The sequence below is a fragment of the Anser brachyrhynchus genome (assembly GCF_964034855.1).
Source record: "Anser brachyrhynchus genome assembly, chromosome: Z".
Lineage (NCBI taxonomy): Eukaryota > Metazoa > Chordata > Aves > Anseriformes > Anatidae > Anser > Anser brachyrhynchus.
Window position 1 is genome coordinate 73,408,296 of NC_137697.1, and position 24,939 is coordinate 73,433,234.

The 24,939-nt window shown below is 38.5% G+C and overlaps 1 protein-coding gene across 7 annotated transcripts in view; it reads right to left on the reverse strand.

Moving 5' to 3' along the window:
- Positions 1-24,939, reverse strand: part of EDIL3 (EGF like repeats and discoidin domains 3) — a 270,263-nt gene that overhangs the window by 43,169 nt on the left and 202,155 nt on the right. For all 7 annotated transcript variants that reach the window (XM_080573947.1, XM_080573946.1, XM_080573949.1 and 4 more), the window contains 3 exons: positions 14,682-14,837; positions 13,413-13,557; positions 7,537-7,721 (listed from right to left, as the gene is read on the reverse strand). In XM_080573947.1, the coding sequence (XP_080430073.1) occupies positions 7,537-7,721; positions 13,413-13,557; positions 14,682-14,837 (486 nt within the window). The remainder of the gene's footprint in view (positions 1-7,536; positions 7,722-13,412; positions 13,558-14,681; positions 14,838-24,939) is intronic.

A 24,939-nucleotide genomic window follows, 5' to 3' on the forward strand; every position in this document is an offset into this window, starting at 1 on the left:
ATGGTGCTGCTATTGGCATCAAGCAAGAGCAAAATTTCCAATGTAAATACACAGTAACAAAAGGACTCAGATGCTACGTACATCAAAATTCAGAACAAGGAGGGAGTTTTCGCTTACACTTCCAGATTTTTTAAAGCAAGATCAAAAGCTGTTATTGTAATAGGAAATGGGTCATAATTCAATTTAACTTTCATCTGCAGGGGAGTGATACAGAAAATAACCACAAGTCAGTAAGGGAACTGACAGTACTCTCCTGCAATGCTTTAAAGCTAGACATGATTCAACTGTTTATGGAAACTTCTCAAGTAATCTTTGTTAGTGGTGATGAATTTGTTGTATTTCAAAGATATGCTCTGGAACAGAGAGTTAACCCCTCATTTTTTACAGAAGACTTAACAGAGGGAGTAGGAAATAATTCTGAATAATTCCTTCTGAACAAAGCAAGACATGGTAGTATTCGTGCAATAAACGTTTTTCTCCTATAATATCCTAATCCTAGCTGCTTTACAGTTCAGATGGACTCTTGTATCTGCCTGTGAAGGTGTCAAGCTATGAATTCCAAGCACCAGGAAATAATTAATATGCTATGTCCAGTTGTTTCCTATTTGCTGGACACCTTGCAACAAAGATCTGCATCTTTCCTGTCCTTCTAATAATCCTCTTCCTTGTATTTCGCCAGTTAGAGTAAAATCTATGTCTTTACCAAGGCTCTAGACTTTTATACCTAAACAGTAAAATACAGCCTAAATGAAGTATTGAAAAGCCAAAATAAACTAAGATTTTATGCTGCCTTATTTAATTTCAAGGCTTAAATTCAATTACTACTATAAACATTTCCATAAAATGAATTGTAGAAGAGAGCTTTGCAAAGTCAAAAGCAATTTAGGAAGGGCAATGCTGAAATGCACAATTTAGTAACATTATTAATGGGAATAATGCATTTAACTTGAAATTTAACTTGATTTTGGGGAAAAACTAGGTTAGAGATTGACCTCTAGAATGGCCATCAAATATTTGCTGACAGATAACTGTGACTAGGAAATCAAGGTATATCTCTTAATACCATTTCTCCAAGTTATGTGTGTTTGTTGCTAGCATTAAAAAAACTTTGGCAGCATAGGAATTTGTTAGATTTAAAAAAAAAAAAAAAAGCAAAAAAAAAAAAAAAGCTTGCTGTTCACCTCAATCTACAGCATCCCAAAAGCAAATGGCAGTGAACTACTTCTGAAAGCAAGTCCGTGGTTTATGGGCCAAAAGCGACCTGCTTGGCATTCCAGCCTAGGCATTGCAAAGTATGTATATTTAACAGTGTGCAATTTAGTAGTGGGTACCCATCCCTACCTGGTTTTGCCTTTGACCATATCACTAGGAACTATTTCTCCACTACCACCTTATTCCATCACTAGCCACTTTTCATAGAGTAATTATATCTATAGTGAGCTCCTGGCAAAGTATGGGAAAGAAAAGATCCATATTAATCCTTTAATCACAGCCTGCCTTGTTATGTTGCTGCATGCTGTGAACTAACAGACTGAGCGGACCATCAGTCTGTGAAAGCTCTTTGAGGTAAGCATAAAACAAAAGTGAGTTGCTAAAACAGAATGTCCAAGTTAAGTATTTCAAGCAGAAAATGAAAACTGCCTTTCCAAGAACAACAAGAAAAGAAGAAGATAATTTTGAATTGAAAAGATAAAACAACCAATATTGACTGTAAATATCTTTCAGCATCCCAATAAAAAGAGTGGTACAGAGCAAGGTTTATCTCTGTACAACTTCCCTTTTCCTATCTGAAATCTACAAACTCACTTTTCTGCCTGTGAGAAATTGTAATTAAAAACCAATACCAGCTTTGCTTCTGAAGAACAAGAGACCTTTGTTGCTGTATATGTAAAGAACATTGGTTCCTCTCCTGATCTGCTTGAGAGGACTGTGATTTATTGAAGCATCAGAGAAAGATTCATCCCCTTCATTTATTATATGTTATGATTAAGCTTACAATTCCCACAGAATACTTCTCTATCTTTCAAAGACCAGTCACAACATACTGCTTAGCACTCCAAGCCTTCTAGAAGTCATGTAATTTCCTCATTAAGTTAATTACTAGATTGGTCTTAAACTAACATTTTATCCTATTCCAATTTGAGGTATTTCAAGTCCTTAATTAAGACATTGAACTTTTTTTTTTTTTTTTCTTCCAGAGTGTGGGTATGAAAATAAAATATTTAAGCTGGTGGCCAGACAGAAACCACTTACTTGTTTACTTTAACCAGTATTGGTAGAGATATTTGTTTTGTTAATGATACAATTCAAAAGATAATTAAACTATTCACATAATTTTCTCCTTCTGCATTGTTTTCAGCATATATAAATGCTACAGTATAGTGATTTTCTATCTGGCAAGCCTCTGCAGAATTCATTAATAATAAACAGGCAAGTACTGCACAACAGAGGAGAAAGAAGCAGGTGCAACAATAGAGTAGTAGTAAATACCACATGAAAGACAGAAAACAACATTCTTTTATTTTGTGATTGAGTGAAAGAACACCACCATGAAAACAAACTAGGCTAATCAATATGATATAAAAAAGTGTTTTCTTCCCGTATTAAAAAAAAGGGAAGGATTCACCTTACAGAACTCTCGTCATCTAAAAATTCATCTAGTTTAAGCTGATAAAAATAAGTGAGGAAATATTTGGAATACAATTCTGCCTTTCTTTTCAACCAAGTGACTTTGTGATGTAGAAAATATGATAACATATTAAACAGAAAGAATAAGTCAAATTGCAGCACTAAGACAACTGTTTTTGAATGGTGTTGATGAAAAAATCACGAGAATATTATCTAATGGTGGAGATTAGGCTGCCAGGAAAAACACCCAACCCAAACATGTTATACTACTAACAATCATCACATTTGAAAAAGATGTAGGTATATATATAACAGTTGCTTTGCCAATCTTCACAGCAATCTGCTATCTTTATCAGCATCTGTTTTCTTCCTAATAGTGCTTATCTGATTCCATCACATGCAATCAGTGAGTGAAAATTAGAATAAGACATTGTTTGTTGCTCCACTCTACTATTTAAAGGAAGGATGATTTTCTTAAATCATCAGTGCTCAGTGGTAGTAATATAAAACAATTGTGAATTAACTGTATCATGTTTATCTTCCATGCACATCAAGTTGGAAAAATAATGCAACCTAAAGACGTAGGTGAAAGTCAAATTTGCAGTGAGAAAACTGTTTTGAAGTTTCAAGTACAACTGGAAACACAAGGCTACGGCAGTGCTGCTGGTGGCCTGAAGATAATGCAGATATGCAAAGGAACCTCAGCAGGTTTCCCAGATGGGTATCCGTTTCATCCAGCTGTGCTCTGTCGAGATACGGACCTTCAAAAAACCCCCGGCATTTCACTGATTTTAATTTAAAATACCAAGACGTCTGTGTGCTTAGAAAGAACTAAGATAACATACAAAACAATTTAGGTAAAGGAGATGGTTAAGGGGGAAGAAGAAAACTCCAGCTATTTGGAAACACCAAATGAAATGAGATGCCTCGGCTGCAAGCAATATTGCAGAGGACAGCAGTTCAGAGAAACAGCATCAGAGAAATTACTTGCTGAAGCACCAGGCAAAGGACAAACGGGCAAAGGCATTAAAGCACAAGGCGCTGCTGTCCTCATTAGGCACAGAGTGGGAAATCAATACGGTGACGGATATGGCATCTGCCGGTCTAGCAGAAGTAGGAAATATTTAAAAACACCAAACCTTTAACTAACAGCAAATAGATGAAAGCAGATTTAAGCCTCTATCTTGACTTCATAATTCGTAGCTGCAGAAAATTAATACTAGCGTGGGGATGGATTTTAAGGAAAATAGTAATTCTTTTGAATGATAGCCTTGGCTAGGAAAATGAGATACGGAATGGTTGAAAATTTGTTTACAAGAGCAGTCACCAAGCATCTGAAAGATAAGGAATCATTTCAATAATCTTCATAGCCTCAGTGCCCCACTCCAGGCGTAAGACAGGAAGTACTTTAACACATCCAAATATCTAAAAAAATGGGGAGTGTGGTGACTGGCTGGAATTACAGTCCTGGATTGTGCTCAGGAGAAACAGAAGCACTCCCAAAATTGGAAAAACAGCCTCATCACAGATCACCAAGAAATTCTTGCAAAAGACTGTGAACTGGCTTGAAGTAGCCAATCATGCTGACAAGCAAATCAGAAAAATGAGAGAAAGGGGGCTGACTTTAAGGCAATATTTAAGTGTTTCTTAAAGTGTTTCTTACGTGTTTAAGTTTTTCTTCCTTTTTTCACTAATTAACCCAAAATGCTGTACCTGGCTTGGTTTATGTTAAGGTTGTACATAATGATGGGAAGCAAACCATTACTTCTTTTAAATTTCAGCACCAACTCCTTCCCCTTTCCCCTCTTCCCCTGAACCTTTTTTTTTTTTTTTTTTCTCTTACTGTATTTCAGATAAGTTCTCAGCAGTGTCTCCAAAATGAAGGGAATCCCTAAGGAAGTGCATTCAGGAGCAGAGCTGGTTGCTGGAATTAATTACTCCCACTAGGTTTGGTACCCTGCTGAACAGCAGCATTGTTCCGTATCACCACCCTGCACAGATTTCGACTACAACAAGTAGAGAGACAATAAAGAGGCAGATTACCTATGTCAATGAAGGGTCCTACCCTATGAATTAGGCCAGGTAACTGATATATGGCTTTTGCAGCAGCATCTTTACAGGAACAGCAAGTGTCTCCCTTGAAGCAAGCACCTTGGGGAATTCACACCCATAGGATCAGGCAATCACCTAGGCTCAAAATGGCCTCCAAGTCCAACCACCAACCTGACCTACCGAGTCCCATCACTAAACCATGTCTCTTAGTGCCCAGATTATGACTGAGCTGGAAAATGACAACTTTGGTCATCTTGTCACACTCATATTTCCCCCATACCACAGAAAATCTTTTTCTTCTACTAATGATAGTGTTTGATGTAAACAAGTGTTGTGCAGGGAACCTGTAGCTCATCTAGTGAGTAGAGCTTAGTTCACAACAGGTTTCCAACAACTGCAGCACTGATAAGGTAATATTCTTAAAGAAGAAAATGCACTGCCTCTGTGATGAGTCACATAGCTGCCTCTGGAGCTAAATTATGGATGCAGCAATCCCAAACACTTCAAGACAAAGAACTTACTTATTAGTAAGTGCATTTTAAAATAAATAGAAGATTCAGAATTTCCCTTTTTGAAAGAGAGAAAACAAACAGAGTAAAACAACCCTAGCTCATGACAAAGAAGAATTTATCTCTAGGGTTCATCCAAAAGTGCTGTGAACTGCCCATAAGTAGCAAGTAGCATTTATGCACATGATGCAATCACCTCTCAGCAACCATTATCACAGCAGGCTCCCTGATGTGTATGTCAGCACACAAGCTTTTAAGAAGAGGAACAGTTGATAACAACGGCATTTAGGCAAGGTTCTCCCAAAATAACTACCAGTTGGAACAAAGCTGTTTGACTCATCCGCATAACACATATTACGACAATAATTTTTAAAGGCATTCAGTAGACTTTTACCCAATTTTATAGGCTTTCTAGTGAAAATTATAAAAGATAAACCAAATAAGGCATGCAGAGAAAATTCAAAAGGCATGTAAAGCTAACACTGTGAAATAACACATTGGTAGGACAGCCACTTTAGTGAAATCTAGAAATCTGTGCCTTACTTTATGCCTGTTTTAGGATACCATGGAATTGCTATTGGGTTCATTCCTTGCAATATGTAATCGCTGAGTGAAAAGGGCATGCAGATAAGTTTGCTTTCACATACTTTTTCGTACAAATGTATTTTGACTAAATTCTGTGAAAGCAGCATGATGATAAAATTGCAGTCAGTGCATTAAAAGGTTACAGTATTATGCATTTGAAAGAAAAAAAGAGAGAACTACCAGCAAACAAAACAACATCAAACAGACAAATTTAAATGACAGGCTTGTTTTTCTTACAGAACTGTTACCCAGTCTTGAAGAATCTGAGTTCATCTTTACTCATGGACTGAATTAAGATAAAACAGCTAATAGTATAAGTTAATGTCTAGTTTAGACACTGAAAAAACAAGTGATTTTAATGTCTTCTGTTTTTTTCAAACAAGAAATATTATCATACTCTTTTGAAAAAAAAAACAGAAATACTTCTTGATAAATTTTTGACCAGATTAAAAAATATGCCTGACAAAGGACTTACAGAGACCTAGCAAGTGGTCACAGGGGTCCAGGTTAAATTTACAGGTTCAGGCAGGTTCAACTACAGCAAGGCTTAGAACAGAACAGAAAATTTTAGAATATAAGAATTAACTCTGCAGCTCCTTGCCATATGTAGTTAATTGAAAATCCACTGTCACCCACAGGAGGAATAATGCACCACAGGGTATTTCTGCAGAGCCTCTGCACAATCTTGGTTTCTTGGCATCATTGACGGGGCTAAAACTGGATGCAATAAAACAGCCTCTCTTTTACTTGCAGAAACATTTTCATCTGCTTCTCCACCGTAAAACACAGCAATAAAATCTTCCTCCTCTCCAGAAGTTGCTAACTGCGGTTTCAACAGCTGCGCTAAAAAACTTTCAGCAAATCCCAAGATCTGCAGTTATTCAAATGTTAAATAGACAAGGCAACTGATACTTCTGTGCTATACGTGTGTAAACTTGGGGAAAAGACAGTAATCATATTGCTAAATTGCTTAGCAACTGTAGGTAAAAAAGCTAATATGTCATAATTTATATGTAGAAAGATTGCAGGGGGTTAGTACCACGTCTAGCACTATTGAGGCTTCCTGCTGAGAACTCCACTGCAAAATGGCAGCTAATTCAAAACACTGCTATTCTCAACAGTTCAAAAAATGTAAATGTGTCAGCAACTGGTCAAATAGGCTTCCATATGGTGATTTATTGCAATCTTACACATTAGCCTACTACTGACTTGTATAAATCACACTCAGGCTGAAAACATCTCCTGCGTGCATCTTTATAATGAATTCATGTGCTGAATCAATCTCAGTAGCCTCAGACTGGCCTCAAAATGAATCTTTGAGCATTCTCAATTAGACAAAGATAATTTCTATGGGCCAAGTTTCTTCATGTGCACAAATCTCAGGTAAATATGCTTTTCCAGGGAGCTTTGGAAGGACAGAAGGGGGAAGAAAACCTCTCTCAACAGTGGAGAAGCCAGTGAAACAGACCTGCAAACACTATTTGTGTTCATTTAAAAAGGAATATTCCTGGTTGCTGGGAACCTTGCAACATTTGGCTATCTCTGTATGCTGCACAATCTGACCTGCAATGGAGCAGTGCAATGGAGCAGTACCAAAAGCATGAAGATCTGTGCAGCCTTTCATAGCTTCTTCATCTGCACGTGGCATGGTCAGGATGGTTATACTCACAATGGAGAGCAAAAAATAATCCCAAACCAGTAAATCTTCCCCATATTGGCACCACAAAGAATAATGCCTGTGAAATTTTATGTGAAAGTTTACCTGCAGCCACTGGGACTGGTCATTGTGTCCAGAGGTCCAGGCATTGACTTTGCCTTGCTTGTCCAGCCGAGCTTTCCTGGGCTCCCAAGCAAACATGTCCATGTTGAGCGTCCGGAAAACACTGGAGGCAGTAATTTGATAGTCCTGTATATGTCCCGACTTCATCCCTAGGGGTTCAGAGCAACCTGGAACAGCAAAATAAGATCTGTGACACTACCTACTTATCTCTGTAAGTGGTTTAGGTTTTTCCCTTATGGAAAAGAAAACTGGCAGTTCTCAAAGAAAGGGCTTTAATCAAGAGTATTGTTGGGGGAAGCTGCAAACAAACACATGAAAAATAGCCAATTCAAGGCACTTTATTTCAACACTACCTTGGAAGAATTGAAAACAAGATAGAGAATTCAAAGTATTTTATGCTCACATAAATTTATGAAGGGAAACAAACAGAAAAAAATATTTTTGTCTCTTATCTTGGTTTTCTTTTCCTGTCCAGTAGCTTGATATTGTTTCCCCTAATCAGTTCATTTTTATCATATTTATATGCCTTGCCACAAAACCCATGCCCCTGTGTACTGAGGAAACATGATTTTTTCTTAATGCCATTACTGAAGTATAATGTTAACAAGCACTGAGCCATTCTACACTTTCCAATTACTTGATACCCAGACAACAAAGCCTCCACACACGCTGGCAGAATGGAAGACTATAGAATAAGGTCTGTGAGGGAGGGAGAATATTAGTAGAGAATTGTGTAGGAGAAATAGTTATAGGCTTATTTGTTTAAACCAGGTGGATGTCCCACATAACTGAGTTATTTTGACTGCTGCTTAAGATAGATCTCGGGCTTCTTCCTCTCTTTGGGTGTCCGTGAAACAACAACAGCAAAAACAAATAGAAACAACATCAATTTAATAAGTGACTCTATGTTGCTCTGCCCTGCTACAATACAGTGATAATACACAAAGCACATCTAGATCCAGAAGAGAGAAGAGGGAAGCTGACAACAGACGAGACAACCGTGGATGGTAGCACTGTAACAACAGTACTGGAAGTGAGGGAGGGAGGTGAGCTGCCTGGTTTTAAGGTTTAAAAGCAAACAAAGCAAAACAAAACTAAAACAAGTCAGGTGACTGACAGGAAGGGATGAAAAGTGCTCAGGAAGAGTGGACTGCGTGGAGCAATGATTGATGGATGGATATTTGTGGGAACACAAACAGAGGCATCTTCCTTAATATTTTTCCTCCAGCTATCAAAAATCTGCATGTGTGCAGTTGTGCCAAAGTTGTCATTCCATAAATTCGGTGATCCTACTCAGATCTGTGGCTGGCTTATCTCAGTTAACCTGCAAATAATATTTTAATTTACTCAAACTGAATGGGTCAGAATGTTCCCAGGACTTAGCATACCTCATTAGGGCTGATGCAAGGAGTGCATCACCCTCTGATGACTGTGGGTGAGAGGACCTTGACTTTATAAGACAAAAGTTTTCCACCTGATGTTTGGACCCCAAGCCACTGGGCTAGTTCCTTACAGGTAATCATTTGCTAAGTCACCAGCTGTGTCTCTTAAAGCACACTGGTAAATTGTGAAGACCTTCCTGCAGTTATATGACCCGTCTCAGCTGGTATCTCCTGATAAAATCAGAGCAGTGTGACCACTGAAAAAAAAACACTCAAAACTATCATATTGTGTTTCACTTTATTTGAGCAAGATATCAAAGCTGGCTCTCTTTTTCTTAAAAGATCATTTTCTCCACAGTATGCTCTCCCTCATTTAAAAGATCTGAATCTTGTTTGGTTTCTTTGATATTCCTAGCAAAGACCTTTTGGTTAGATTCTACTTTGTGTTTCTCCAGTTGGTTTAACCACAGAATCAGGTGGAATTATTGGGGATTCAAATCAGGGAAGGTAAGTCTAGGCCCCCTGGGGGGTTCAAACAGCAGGAGCAAATTAGAAGAGATGGGTAATAACAACATGCTCTTTAATGTAGTAACAACCGTATTTAAACTTTGAAATACTGGCATGTATCATATTCAATCAAAAATAAACAGAAAACAGAGGTAATCTGGGGGGAAAAAAACAACAACAAACCTTTTCAGAACTGATTCTCAGCGCAAAAATGGAAAATGTGAAGCCTTGCCTGTTGAGGGAACTATCTACTTAAAAACAACAAAACAATTTTCCTGGGAGTAGGAGGGAGCAATTGATAGTGTAAATAAGAGAGACTCATCTGTTGCTTTAGAGAAGGATTTTGCTTATTATTCAACTCTGAAGTATCACTCCAAGATCACAAGGGCTGTCAGCAGGAATGCTTCATCCAAGGAATCTGATGGAGGCTCTGACACAAAAACATGGGTTGTCAAAACTGTTTTTCAGTGCTGGTCCAATCCATCAAAATAGTTCTATCTTCTCTGAGTATTATTATTGATTTATGAAACAACAGATGTGTCTGCTTGTGTGTCTGTGCATCCGTGCATGAATTAATGGCATTTCACACCCGCCTTCCTTCTAATCTGCCCCAAATGAAAAACAAAAGAGGAGTAAGATGGTTGTTGCAAATAAGTGGAGAAAGTGAGAAGAACAAGGAAAACTGAAACAGATAACCTAGATGTTTATGGGTGGCAGAACAGCAGCAGATCACACATGGTCACTTCCCATGGCACCTTGCATGGAATATGATGACTGTTTTTTGTTTTTATTTTTTGAGAGGTGAGCTTTTATTGATAACACAAACAACAGAATCATCAAAGTGCTACAAAACTTTGTGTCTGTAGATAGGCATCTGTCACAGAAGTGTATTTGTAATAATGCTCACAACTCCTTGAGACATCTCCACTGTACTGCATGTTCTTTCAATTTGCTTCATATTGTTCCTTTGAAAAGATTAAACCTCCTCTTCCCTTTCTACAACCTGTTAAGATCAATGAGAACTGATGTAGACACACTTGTGGCTAAGCTCAGAGGAGCATCTTAGGACAAAACGTTTCAGATGCTTTGAATATCACCACCTGTGATAATTGGTAACTGGTGACTGTGTACGTTTAAACCCATCTAGGTTTAAGTTTGGAGAAATCTTATTTGGCCTACCCCAGTGAAAAAGGAGCAGTGAACTAATGAGGAACCTAAACACTGGGAAAGTGTGGATTAGGGTCTGAAAATTGAAAGGATCCACATGGAGATTATTCTCTGCTGTCTTTTCTGATGGCACAATATTTTAGTCTTCTGAGTCCTGTACATTGCTGTCATACAGAACTTCTTTCAAAAAAGCTCAGCACTCCAACAGAAATATTAAATGTCTGACATAGCAGAGACAAAACTGCAAATGCTTCTGCATGTGATGGTTTACATGCATCTTATCTTGGATGAGGATTCATGAAGAACTAGCAAAATCTGTGTTTATAATGCTAACACTGATATTTTTTATTTTCTGAAAATCAAGACATTTAAAAAAATTCTTACTATTAATGAATATAGAATTCCTCTCCAGAGTAGATACTACTGAACATGAAAAAGGGGAGGGGAATCTAATATTAAATGCAAATATTAAAAAGGCTCCTTGTGTGAAAGTGCTTTTAGATATTGTTAGCTTGGAGAAATATATACCAGAAAACAACTGACCAAAAGAAAAAAATTACCTGCTCAGAAGATGCTACGTGCAAGTGTCCCCTGCTTAGTGCTGGGGACTAACTTTCCTCTGCAAGAAGTGACAAACTCAGAACGTTAGGAATTTATTGAAATTGCCCATGGCCACCAAAATACACCAGCAACAACAGTGGACCACCTGCAAGAAGGCAGTGCCTGCCATATGCAGATGTTTGAGTGTGAGTGAATTGCACGAGTGAGTGACTATGTTGTGTGAAATTATCTGCTGTTGAAAGTTTGATGTTAATGCTAATAACAGCTTAATGAATAAAGGCATTCTAACAAACAGTAGCTGTGATCTGTGTCTCCCCATAAATGAATACCCTGTGGTAGAAAGGGAATTTACAACACAGAGATGTGGAAAACACAGGCAAGGCAGGAACACAAGACCATGCAAATTAATGCCTGATTTACTGATGGCCAACTATACAAGCACTGATCAAGATTTTCAATAAGATCTGACCATGGGTCCTTTCAAGTAAAGGGATTTATGAGTCTATAGTAGATTATATTGAACATTTTGATGAAATTTGTACTAAGGAAGGATTAACTTTTTGGATGATCTGGTGCTGCAACATAGTCTCAGTCCTTTTGGTAGTGACTCCCTTTGAAGCACCAGCATTTGTCAAAGAAGCCAGACATCTCAACATGTTTTTCTGCCTAAGAAAGACAGACCACCTGGAATTACAGTGTATTAGTCTGCTGTTATATATAATTATACTCCTCTTTCATTAAGATTGAAATGCTTCTGTTGAGGCTTGGCTGCCCAGGGTTCTAGGAAATGACAACCTTGAAACTGTTAGGAGACCACTGGAATTAATTCACTTCAGTAGCTTTCACAGTTCTTTGAGCAAAACAATTCCTGGTCATTCCGGCAAGGACTTACTCTAAATTGCAGTTCCAGAAATGGAAGACGTAAAAAAAATCTAATAGACTAAAGCAGCTAGACAGAATTTTCTATTTACTCTCAAACCTATCTATATTGGAAAAGGGCTACACTGAGATTAATGCATTAACTTTTCATTTCTGAATCTGGTTTTGATGCCACTAGAGGACTGAGGATTATTTAACTCCAGCTGTTTTGATATATCATTCGTGAACGGGATGAATATTGTTTGTACAGTAAACAGGCAGCCACATAAAAATCTTTCTTAAATGAATTCAGTGGAGTGCTTCCACTGGTAAAAGGTTGATCTCTTGAAAAAGATAAAAAATTTACATGCTTTACTGAATTTGTATGGGAACACGGTTCTTGCAGAGAGTGGCTAGAGGTCAGGCTTTACATTTTTGAGCTATAACTTCTGCTACTACAAACCTTAAGAGGGTTTATATTGGTTCCACTTGTTCATTTACTTTTCTGCTACATGATACAATCCCTGCTTCTGCTGGAAACCCACAGAACAAATCTAAACTGAAATCTTGTCCAAAGCAGACCAGCAAAATACTTCTGCCTCTAGCATGAGTGGTCTTCAGAGGCAGCCGAAGCACTCTGGTACCTCTGAGGATGTCATACACGCACCAGTGTGGTCGCCCAGTCCTCATGAGAAATGACTCAGGTCAGCTTTGGTGCCAGAAAGATTTACAATGCGATACTGGGTAGCTGCCACTTTACCCTATCCCTGTTACTGTCCTACTGCAATCCACTTCTGTCACTCATATTATTTAGATAAGTATTTTTGCTGATGTAACTTACATAAAAAGAGACAAATTTCTGCCAGGATAAACTCAGGCCTGCCAACTGCATTTCACCAGGTGGTGAAACCACTTTGAGGTAGTTTAGGCCACAGGCACAAAAATGTGGTGCTTGCTTAAGCAGCACTACAGCAGCTTTCCAGTACCTAAAGAGAGCTACAGGAAGGCTGGGGAGGGACTCTTTGTCAGGGAGTGTAGGGATAGGAGAAGGGGTAATGGCTTTAAACTAAGAAAGGTTAGATTTAGATTAGATGTTAGTAAGAAATACTTCACTCAGAGGGCGGTGAGGCCCAGGCCCAGGCTGCCCAGAGGAGCTGTGGCTGCCCCATCCCTGGCAGTGCCCAAGGCCAGGCTGGATGGGGCTGGGGGCAGCCTGGGCTGGGGGGAGGTGTCCCTGCCCGTGGCAGGGGGTGGCACTGGGTGGGCTTTAAGGTCCCTTACAACTCAAACTACTCTATAGTTCTATGATTTTATGATTGTATGATTCTTCAATTTCATGATTTTATGTGATGCTCAGAGACACAGTGATTGCAGAGAACGCACCTGATAACTCACAGCCCAGAAGTTCCATCCTCAACGTGCAATGTCTTCTGCAAACCTGAGGATACAGCCGGACATACTGTGACTTTATTGGAGGCGTGAAGGAGTTAGCGTACGGGGTGTTGTTGTCCACGTTTCCACGGAACACCTATGGCAAAGTGACATCTTAATAAAACATGCCAGAAGCACTACAGGAGGTGCAGTTGATTACCCTGCCTCAAAATACCTGCTTTTTTCTTCTCGCCTGTCCTCCATGTTTCTCTGCAAGTATTTTGCAGATTGAGGCTGTCCTATCTCCTCCAGTGCCCAACATATAAGTTTTTAAGCAAAACCTAAAATAAAGCTCTTGTCTTGCACCAGTGTGCATTTGCCACCTGTGCTGTGGGCCTTTATCTCGTCACTCCTAGGAACTCGATCTACTAACGCAGTAAATTACATCTTCTTTTCTAATTAGTGCATTAAATAGCCCCTATTCAATTTAGCCTTCAATTAGTTGCACTGATTGACATTTACTCTTCCCCTCTACTTCAAGAACCTGCTCTAGCTCCCACTGCAGTGTACTATAACCCTCCCATTGATCTCAGCGGGAGCTGAATTAAACCTATAAGCATTTCCCTATTTACTCCTCATTCTAACTAGATATGCTTTGTATGTATTTTGCTTTCTTTCCTCACTACACACCTTTCACCCAGCAGTTTAATTTCCTGCCTGCATAAGAAAAAACATGTCCAACCCTGCAAGGTGCCTTTGTTCTATCTTAACCTATACAGCAAAGGGATTTTTGCTGCTTTGTATGCAGAAGTCTGTACAAAAAATAAATGGTAACTATAAAGTGTAAGCATGTACTTCTCACTGGATGATACTGTTTGTGCAGCACAGAGGTTAGCATTGATGAATGGGTTCTATGCTTTTAAGGGTTAACGGTAATCTGCCAGTGTAATAAAACTGAATTGAAAACAGAGTAATGAGTAATTACTGGTAAACTAATTAAAATGAAAATCAGTTAAGTGTAATAAACTGGATTTTTTTTAGCCTTGGGACAAAATATTTATAAAAACATCAATTAAAGAATAAGAAATTCTTAACAGAAAGAAAGTCAAAATCTCTGGATTTTTTAAAAAGAAACATAACTACAAGGCAACCTATATGAAGCTGTCAAGTAATTAAGCTTATCTACTAGATACATCTCATATTTCCGAAGGCAACTAAACCATGAGACATAGACATACACAGTCATACACAGTTAAGTCATACACAGATGACTTAACTTACCATATCCTCATTTGTGCCTTTTACTTTGTACATTGTCCACGACTTCCCATCATTACTATATGCAATTTTGTAAGATTTTACATATTCTGGACTTCCAATTCTCTTGGCACCCTGGGTTATAACTCCAGTGACTCGCATCTTCTTCTGCAGGTTTATCTGAAATGACAATGCAACGGTATCACTAACCATCTGAACGACATAATTTTGATCCTAGATTAATTTGGTTCCTTCTTTTTTTTTTTTAATCACAGAAATGAAAAAAACCAGCTGTATCATTTAAATCACTATCTTTGCACTTGTATTAATTACTTTTATCTTTCATTCATCATATACACACACAGACAAACAAACAAAAGTATGTACTATGCTGTAGTACTGGGACATGGAATTTTACTGGTACTACTAGGTTTTTCCTTCCTAAAGAAGAAATACAACAGTGCTTTGATTTACCGAAGGCTGAATCTTCTGTTCTTTCAGGGGCCAATATACAAACCCTATGTAAGAGCCTGAGTTAAGCTCAAATTAACATTTTTTTTTTTAATGAAAGTAAAAATGCATGGATGTTCTCTAAAGCAAGTAAGTAGACTTTTCTTTGATTCTCACTGAAAATTCATTTATCTAAAGATGACAGATGAAATCCTAATCCCAAAGAAGTCAATGACAAATTATCAATGGCTATCAAGAGATATGAATATTCCTTATCCCTGCTCCCAGCCAGCAGGGCTGACACAGTGCCCTCCTTACTATTTGGGATGGCAGCCCCAGTGCAGGAGTATCGTGAGCCAGAGATGGATCAGGTATCTGCTGATGAGACACTTCAATCCCTTTATTCTTTATAGTGTGGTCCCAAGATTTTGTCTCACTTGGAAATGTAATCTATCTAATGTATCTATTAAGAAGGTAACATGATCAAACATCACTGTTAAAATATCTTATTACATATAAAATGGGAAAGTGAGGAAAGACAGTATTTTACTGCTGTGCTTTCGAGGTACTCTAGCTGTTTCTCTGCTATTTGTCTGAAATAGTTGGGCTTTTGATATTTTTGTTCTTGAGGAAAAAAGAAATGCCAATGTAGCTTTATCACATTCTCACCATAAGTGATGAATAAACACTCATACACGTTTAAGATAACAATGGTTGTTTTATCAGTTTAGACCTGGGAGAGGAGAAGCTGCCTATACAAGTTCACATTTTTACAGGCTCTTTCTCATATATACCAGGAAAACTCAGAAATATTTGCAGTTGCAATGGGGAGAATGGACTCATACCAGGAATTTAGATAGGTATTAATTACAAGAGATTCAGATCTTTTTAGTCTTGGAAAACCTTTCTTCCACATTCCCTGTTTCCAAGAGGGGGAAAAAAAAAAAAAGCACACAAAACAAAACAAAAAACAAGCAAACAAACAACAACAAGAACAGCACACATATCTTTGTAAGAGGACATCTTCAGAGACTACTATCAGCTCCCCTAATACCATTTCAAAATGTAGTTAACACAGAATAGTAAATGGACGGACACATGTGTTTCTCGAGTCTCTTCTGCAGATTTCACTCTGTATACGGAATTTAAAATTATTTACAAAGAGGCAACATAGAAAAATTTGTCATATATTTAATATATTTATAATAGTAAAGTGGATACCATTTCCAAATACAAATTGGAAAGTACAGTCAAACATAACACAGTCATTGACAATTTGCTTTTTAGATATGCAGTTAAGAAACGTCTTCAAATTTCACTGTTTGGGAAAAGGAAGACAGCATGGAAGATACCCCAATACCAAATAACTTTTATTTGATCTAGTTATGCATATATCTAATGTTCTTTCAGGTTCACTCTCAATTTTTATTTTTATTTTTCCCAGATAATGATCTAACAAAGGTGGTTTTTGTTTTTGTTTTTTTGTTTTTTTTTTTTTGTTTTTTTTGTTATGAGAATTTATATAGAAGATATTTTTTCTGGTTACTTGGAAAGATAATATAATAGGAATAATTTCTAATGAAACCATGGTTTTAGCCACTGTATAGTCTATTACCACACTGGCTCCTCTCCATGCCCCAGCCTCCAACTCTAATACACAACAAATCAACCACTGCACCTCAAGAGGCTTTCTTCCTTTTAGAAGCTTTCTCAATCAGGAATCGTACTCTGAATCATAAACTGTGCTCTGGATTTAAACAATATTGAGCTTGAAATGACTTAGGAAAGAAAAATAGGACAGTGTGTTTTGCAATTAGATCTATAAATTCTGTCAATGTTTGCAGGAAAATCCTGGTGAAGGAGGAAGAAAAACACTTTCAAATCCCTACAGCTTTCTTGCATAGAAAACTGTCATGGGGCTAACTTCATGCCTGTGGTAGCTCCTTTCAGTGTATATGGATACACCAGGAATTAATTGGCCCTTTGTGTCTGGGTTCCTTTATGTGTTTTAAATTTATCAAGTCAGAGCCTAGCAAAACAGAAACTATTAGAACTGTGCAATGACTATAATGAAGCTGGTGCTGAAATCTTTCTTACTTAATGTACTTCAGTGGGAAGCACAGTTTCTTCCCAATGTGAAATGTGAACTAGCTCTTGTAGCACTAAAAGCATTTTCAAATGTATTTTTTCTGTGGCAATTGTTAAGAGAAACAGCTTGGGATGCTCTGCTTTGTGGATACAACAGAAATACAGATTTAGGATAGGAAGTTAAATATTCTATTTATATGGGTGGCAGTGTTTTAAAACGAAGAGGTGAAAATCAACACTGTAAGAAGAAGAGTTAAACATACTGTTTTATAAAAGGCAACAGCTTATTTGGTTATAAAAGACCCCTTGTCGTCACCTAGAGCAACCAGGCAAATCTAGGATGATAGAAGATCCCTGGTACTTTGAGGGGCTTGCCCCAGTAATTTAGGTACTAGTGCAGGACAACGACTTTGGAAGAAGAATATACTTGCAAGAAGTTTGAGGAAAGAGCTGAAAAGCCTGATCGGTTCTCCTAGCCTGGCTTACGTCTAAGGTTACTCTGAGAGTACCAGATTCAGGCTTGGCAGGCAGCCCATGTGCATGGTGCTGCAATTGGCTTCGGGGAACAGCAACTGACACAGCATCTCACTCACTCAGCACACTTTGGGGACTGCAGCTGCAACGTGCACATGCAGAGAGATCTTAGTAAAGGATGCCTGCTGCCGTACTTCCTCACGGCACACAGCGTTTGATGAAACTTGAGCAAGGTGCCACTTAACACCCACAGTTAAAGAATCAGCCTCTAACAGGTTTTGCATTCCAATGCAAAAGTTTCCTGCTGCTGGAGTGTCCTGGTTCCAGTTAGGACAGAGTTAATTTTCCCTCCTAGTAGCTGGTAGGGTGCTATGTTTTGGATTAGGATGAGAAGAGCGCTGATAACATGCTGATGTTTTAATTGTTGCAGAGCAGTGCTTACACCAGGCCAAGGACTTTTCGGCTTCTCGCTCTGTCCTGCCAGCGAGCAGGCTGGGGGTGCAGCAGGAGCTGGGAGAGGACAGACCCAGGACAGCTGACCCAAACTGGCCAAAGGGGTATTCCATACCATCTGACGTCATGCTAAACAATATATAGGGGTGGCTAGCCGGGGTGGGGGGCCGGCTGCTCGGGAATAGGCTGGGCATCGGTCAGCGGGTGGTGAGCAATTGCATTGTGCATCACTTGTTTCGTACACATTATTATTATTATTATTATTATTATTATTATTATTATTATTATTATTATTATTATTATTGTGTTTGAATAAGCTGTCTTTATCTCAACTCACAGGCTTCACTTTCCCATTTCTCTCCCTCATCCCAGAGGGAGGGGGGAGGGTGAGTAAACGGTTGTGTGGTGTTTAGCTGCCCACCGGGTTAAACCACAACATAGAGTAAATGATGAGCACTAAATCATGCGGGTAAAACTACCTGTAAGAGAAAGGCCATAATCTGATTTCAGCCCATCCAAACCTGATTCTACAAGAAAGAGGCACTGTCTGCACAATAGATGGTGCAAATTCACTATACTGGTATGGCAAGTTAGTTAAAAACTCAGCAACTGCACAGACTTGGCAGCCAACTCAATTTAACAGCCCTCAGGGATAAAATCTAGTACCTCAGACTCAGTGCTGTATGCATTGCTGAAGGCTGAACTTGTGTACTGCCAGTCGCCTGGTGCCTCCTAAACTGCATCATATAGACAAAACTAAGTAAAAAAAAAATCACTCAGGGAGTGCTCCCTTGAGTGCGGCACATGCCCCAGGGCTGGGGAACAAAGTGCACTCTATCAGTTAAAAAAATTCCCAGCAACCCTTGAAATTTCATTTAATCTTGTTCCTTTTAACCACCACAATCACCCCAGCTCCATGATTAGACCACTTTTCTCATCTCAGTAGTTTACAGAGCCGTGGCCTTTTTCTACAGGAGGGGAAACAGTGACTTGTTATGTCTCCTGCTCTTGGCACTGATTCTGTAGCAGTAATTACCTATTAAACAATTTTCATGGGTGCACTAATGTCTTTGACTGCAATGACTCACACAAATGTGTTTTGGGATGCTAAATCATTCAGATGTCTACACAGATGAAGATGTAGGCAATCAAAATGTAACTGGAATTTAACTTCAAAAAAATCTGTATCATAAAGGAAAAACAAATGAAAACCAATATTATTTTCCCAGGAGAAAGTGTCAATATTGTCAAAGACAATTATTTTCAAAGACGATTCAGAGTCAATCCTACAGATCTGCATGTTGCTTATTCAGCTTCACTTTTAGGTGTGAGAAAATGGAGGACCATAAAACTGGAGATAACTACAACGTGTTTTTTCCCATAAAAACAAGAAACCATTCAATAAATAGTCCAAAGAGCTCCACAAAATAAACAACAAAAATAACTTCCCAGCATGCTTAACAAACCTTAGAACTGTAGGAAGAAAAAAAAAAAGTCACATTCATAATATGTCAATGTAACAGAACAGGAGAAATTAGGAACACCATCAATGTAAGTTCATATTCCTCTGCAATCTGCGATCAAATATTAGCATATTCAGTGTGCAGAAACTATGTACTTGACAAAAAAAAAAAAAGATAAAAAAAAATCAGTTGCATCTGTCTCATCTACATTATTACATCCACTAGAGGAGGAGAGGGATGAGAAGATGAAGTGACTTTAGGAAGACACCATATGCGATGCTCCTGGCCAGAATACATAACTATAATCCTCTCATTTGTTACTACACTGTTAGCAATAACACCACTAAAATTTAGTACAGAACAGGTTTGCCTGAAGTATACCTTAACAGCAAGCTTCCAAAACATACTCAGTTTAAAGCCTTCATGAAGCACTGGGTCTTTGAAACTTTAAATGTAGTTTTTCATGAGGCTTCGTTCATAACAGAAATGTAATTTACAAAGAACTGTGATGTTTACCTAGTTCAGTTATGAGATACAGTAGCATTACTATAAATAATTCTCCATCCTTTCTGGCACAAAGCATATATCTTTTTCAGTAACCTTCACTACTGCTGATGTAAAAATAGGGTTGATCAGGACTATACTGGCATACAAAGATTTACTATAGCAATGCTTCCCTGATGATTTCATCAGTTTTTGAAAGATTTAAATTTTTTTTTTTTTTAAGTCATGATTCTGATAAAGCTAGATAGAAAGCTCCCACAGAAGCATATGCTGATGAGAAACATGGATACTTGCCAATGGAAATGTTTGTAATAAACTCAGGAAAGGAGTAACCTGACATGATTCCTGCAATACTGTGAAATGTAATGAGCCTGAAACCTCCCTCCTATGATTCCCTCTCAGTCTTCAAGAGCAAGGGGCCCTGAACATAATGAACACTGTTGTTTCACTCAGATGGCACGTCTGAAGCAGGGGCTGCAGTGCAGGACTTAGCATGTGATGAGGTTCACGGACGGCCAGAGCAGGTCAGTTCCTATTATATTCCCTGCTGCGGAATATCACCACGCCTCAATGTGAAGTGCTTGTATATCTTGCCTGTCTGTGGCTTTTTGTTACTCTCCGAACCAGCACTGTTAGCAGAGCTTCTCCAGGTTTAGCTGAAGGAATTAATGCAGTCAGGATAGCAACAGTGATACAAGTCCTAACTAGCATCCAGATGAAGTATGGTGGCATTCCAGCTGTTGCTTCTGTTCTGGAATGGGAGTTAGCTACATAGTGAAAAGCCAACTTGTTTTATCTTAAATTTGTGATAGTCTGGAAGAACAAACACGGTCATTTGCTATATGTCACTTTACAAAAGGTAATTCCAACTATGATTGTGGAATTGTACCTTGCAGGCAAATTGATGAAATATCCCGTTATTTCAGATCTCAAACCCTCTTTGTTTCACTGACCTGGATGCAGATCCAGCAAAGACTCTTCACAACTTTCATATCAAATCCTCTGTAAACTTGCCCTCCCGATCCTGTTGTTCAGTGTGCCTCACCCAACTCTTTTCCTATACGGTAACAACAAATGGCTCTCAAGTCTTCCCTGTACTCACTTACAGCTTAGTCCGAGCCAACCATCTAAAAGTAACTCAATGTCTTTGCTTTCTTCAGTTAGACTATTTATGTTTCAAGCTAGGAATGCTGAATCAGTGGCATAAATTGTCCCATTAATTTAATTGCCATGTCTGTAGAAGGATCAGAATATAGATCAAAACCCACTTGTACAGAAAACATAAATACAGGGACTGTTTGGACCAAACTGTAATATTCATATTGGAGGAGCGTACATTACGAATATTACCAAAAAGCACTCACTTCATTTGGCTTTTGTTGAGAACTTTCACTTTATGCCTCAGAGACTTTACATAATTAGACAGACTAAAAACTTGCTTGGTCTGTTTCTTCTTCTTATTAAGCCATTATTTTAGTCCCAAAGGTAGTTGTTATGAATGTCATTAACAGGATGATATGAATTATTCAAATACTGGCGTTTTTAGCCTGTCATCTCAAAAAGAGGTCCATAATCAATCTCACATTGCTCAGAGGTCTGAAGCCCTGTAAAATTTCATCTCATTTACAAATTCCTGATTAAATGGGAATTAACTACCTGCAATTTAGGGTTAGCTAAGAAACACTAAAATTGTTTATTGCTACTATTAATTCCTTAATATACGTTGACCTTTGGAATCCTTTTCACTTCTTTGGCATGCTTATATCTCAAAAACAAAACAAAACTAACAAAAAAAACACCCAAACCAAAACCCAAGCACAAACCAACCAAATCACCAGACAAAAAAAGCACTTCCCCAAGTTGTCCAGAATAATTCTTAAAGTACCAGTCAAAGAATGTGTAAATAAAAACAATTGTCAAAGAAAATATCTAGATGTATTTCCACATGTAAAATACAATTGATCGATGGCTCATAGAGTTTAGAAGTAAGATGACAGGCTCAGTGCACAGAAACAAACATGCCCTTTTCTTTTAATCCTACATGAAAACCCTCTTCTTTAGGGAACAGAAATAAATTCAGAAGGTACAATCTTAAAATCACCATGCAAATATATTCAGTTAAAGCTCTTTAACTTGCCTTTGACAAATATCAGAGGTATTTTCTATTGCATCCTTTCAATATGTTTTTAAGGCACTTTGGTAGCTGCGCTGCTGTAAAAACTCTGATAACAAATATGATCTGCTCTGAAGCCCAATAAGGACAACTGGGAAGAATGCCCATTTTGGACTTCAGCATGTCTTGCCTAGGTCCTGTATCTTCTCAAGCCAAGACTTAGAGGGAAATGTGCTAGAAAATGACGGGTCTGTTGAAGAAAATCTCTTCATTAGCTTTAAATGTTAAAAAAAAAAAAAAAAAAAAAAAAAGCTAAACCTGAAATTAAATGATAATTAAATGATGCATCCACTGAAAGATGGAAGCTGAAGCAAAAACTGGAATAGCTGAGAGCATGCAGGAGATTAAGGCTTCCCTGGCAATGTGGTATCTCTGCTGGGGGTTTTGCATGTTCCCAGCGTATTTTAACACACAAGGAAACTGAAGTTACTTAGTTCTTTCACCAGAATACACCCAGTAAGTGATAGCAGTGATACCAAATGGTGTATGAACATGTGTGGAGAGCACTTGTTAACCATAGTTCACTACCCCTTCTTCATTTTATGCAGTTTATAACTAGAGTAGATACAAGGGGAAGAGTTTCACTGAAGAGTGCTTTCACAGGACATGATTGTTATGGGTTATGCAAAGGACAGACCTGCTTTACTATGTCATCTTGGCTATGCCAGCCTTAGGAGATGCTACAAACCTAAACTCGGTCTGGATTTTTTGCAAGGAGTTTATGAAGAACATGCTAGCCTTCCTTAGCCAGTAACATAACAGTGTTTTCAGTTCCTAAAAAACATGCGATGCAATATTTCAGTTTTCATAATGCAGACCATAAAATTCACGTTCTTACCCCTTTTCTTCCTAGTTTGATATAATCCTCATAATCATCATATACCCTCTTAAAACCTTCTTTTCCAATGGGCCTGGCTTTATGCTGCCTATCATGCTGGTCATAGTATCTTTTTGTTCTTCCCATCTGCAAACACCTGGAAGTACTTTTCTAGTTAGTCCAGAGCCTTTTTCATTGTCAGTTTACAGAAGACGCAAAGCATGCTGAAATTCCAGTTTTAACTAGGACTTGCCAACTGACCTGGTAATGCTGATATTAACTAGAGCAACTGTTAGACTCTGTTCACCTTGTGATACAATTTTTGGGAGAAATACAAATGGGGAAATAGGAGTACATGAAAGCAATACTTCCTACATATTGTCATCTTTGAGAATAATCTGTTAGTTGCTATGAGACTGGTTGTCTAGGGAGAAAGGCCAAGGTTTTAGATGGACGCAAGTGGAGTAAAGAGGTAGATTAATAAGCACACAGGTGGCAGATGGCTTTGTTTCTGCTGAAAAGACTGTATCACCCACATGATTTTGCCACCCACAGATGTTATTACAAAAAAGGAAGAATAGGCTTGAATGATTAATCCCCTCTGAACCTTAAAAAATTGCCTGAATATTGGTTGAATCACAACAAACTCACATTTTTCATTATTTCTTGAAATTAACAACCAATAAACAAATAAGTTAACATATAAATATAAAAAGTTACCCTTGAGCATCCTGATGCCTAGAAAAAAAAAAAAAAAGAAGAAAAAAAAAGAGACTTTCCTATCATTTTAATTAGCCCTGCATTTTTCCTTAAAATATTTTCTCCTTCTATAAAAGCTGATAGGAAATAGATTTGATAAAATGTAAAATGTTTTTTGGCTTTCCAATAGACCAAGAAAAGAAACTCAACATTGGAAAAATCTCATTGAGAGCTTCAGACTTCATAGAATCATAGAGTGGCTTCGGTTGGAAGGGACCTTAAACACCATCTGGTTCCAACCCCCCTGCCATAGGCAGGGATGACACCCATTAGACCAGGTTGCCCAGGGCCTTGTCCAACGTGTCCTTGGGCACTGCCAGGGATGGGGCAGCCACAGCTTCTCTTGGCAGCCTGTTCCAGTGCCTCACCACCCTCTGAGTGAAGAATTTCCTCCTTACATCTAATCTAAATCTCCCCTCTTTTAGTTTAAAGCCATTACCCTTGTTCCATCTTTATCTGCCAAGCAAAAAGTTGCTCTCCATCTTTTTATAAGTCCCTATAAGTATTGAAAGGCCAAAAGGAGGTCTGCTGGAGCCTTCTCTTCTCCAGGCTGAACATCTCCCATCTCTCTCAGCCTGACTTCATAGGAGAGGTGCTCCAGCCCTCTGATCATCCTCGTGGCCCTCCTCTGGACCTGCTCTAACAGGCTTTCTTGTACTGGGGGTACCAGACTCAGAAGAAGCACTCCAAGTGGGGCTTCACAAGGGCAGAGTAGCAGGCAGACTCTCTGTGGATGCAGCCATCCAGACAATTCCTTATCCACTGAATGGTCCACTTTTCAAATCCATCTCTCTACAATTTGGGGATCAAGATGTTATGTGGGAATATCAAAGGCCTTACAGAAGTCCAGGCAGATGACATTGGTCAGTGTTCCCTTGTTGACTGATGCAGTTACTCCATCACAGAAGGCCACCAGATTGTTCAGGCATGCTTTGCCCTTGGTGAAGCCAAGCTGGCTGTCTCGGATCACCTCCTTGTCCTGCATGTGCCTAAACATTGCTTCCAGCGGGATCTGTTCCATGATCTTCCTGGGCACAGAGGTGAGGATCACCAATCTGTAGTTCTCCAGGTGCTCCTTTCTACCCTTTTTAAAAATGGGAG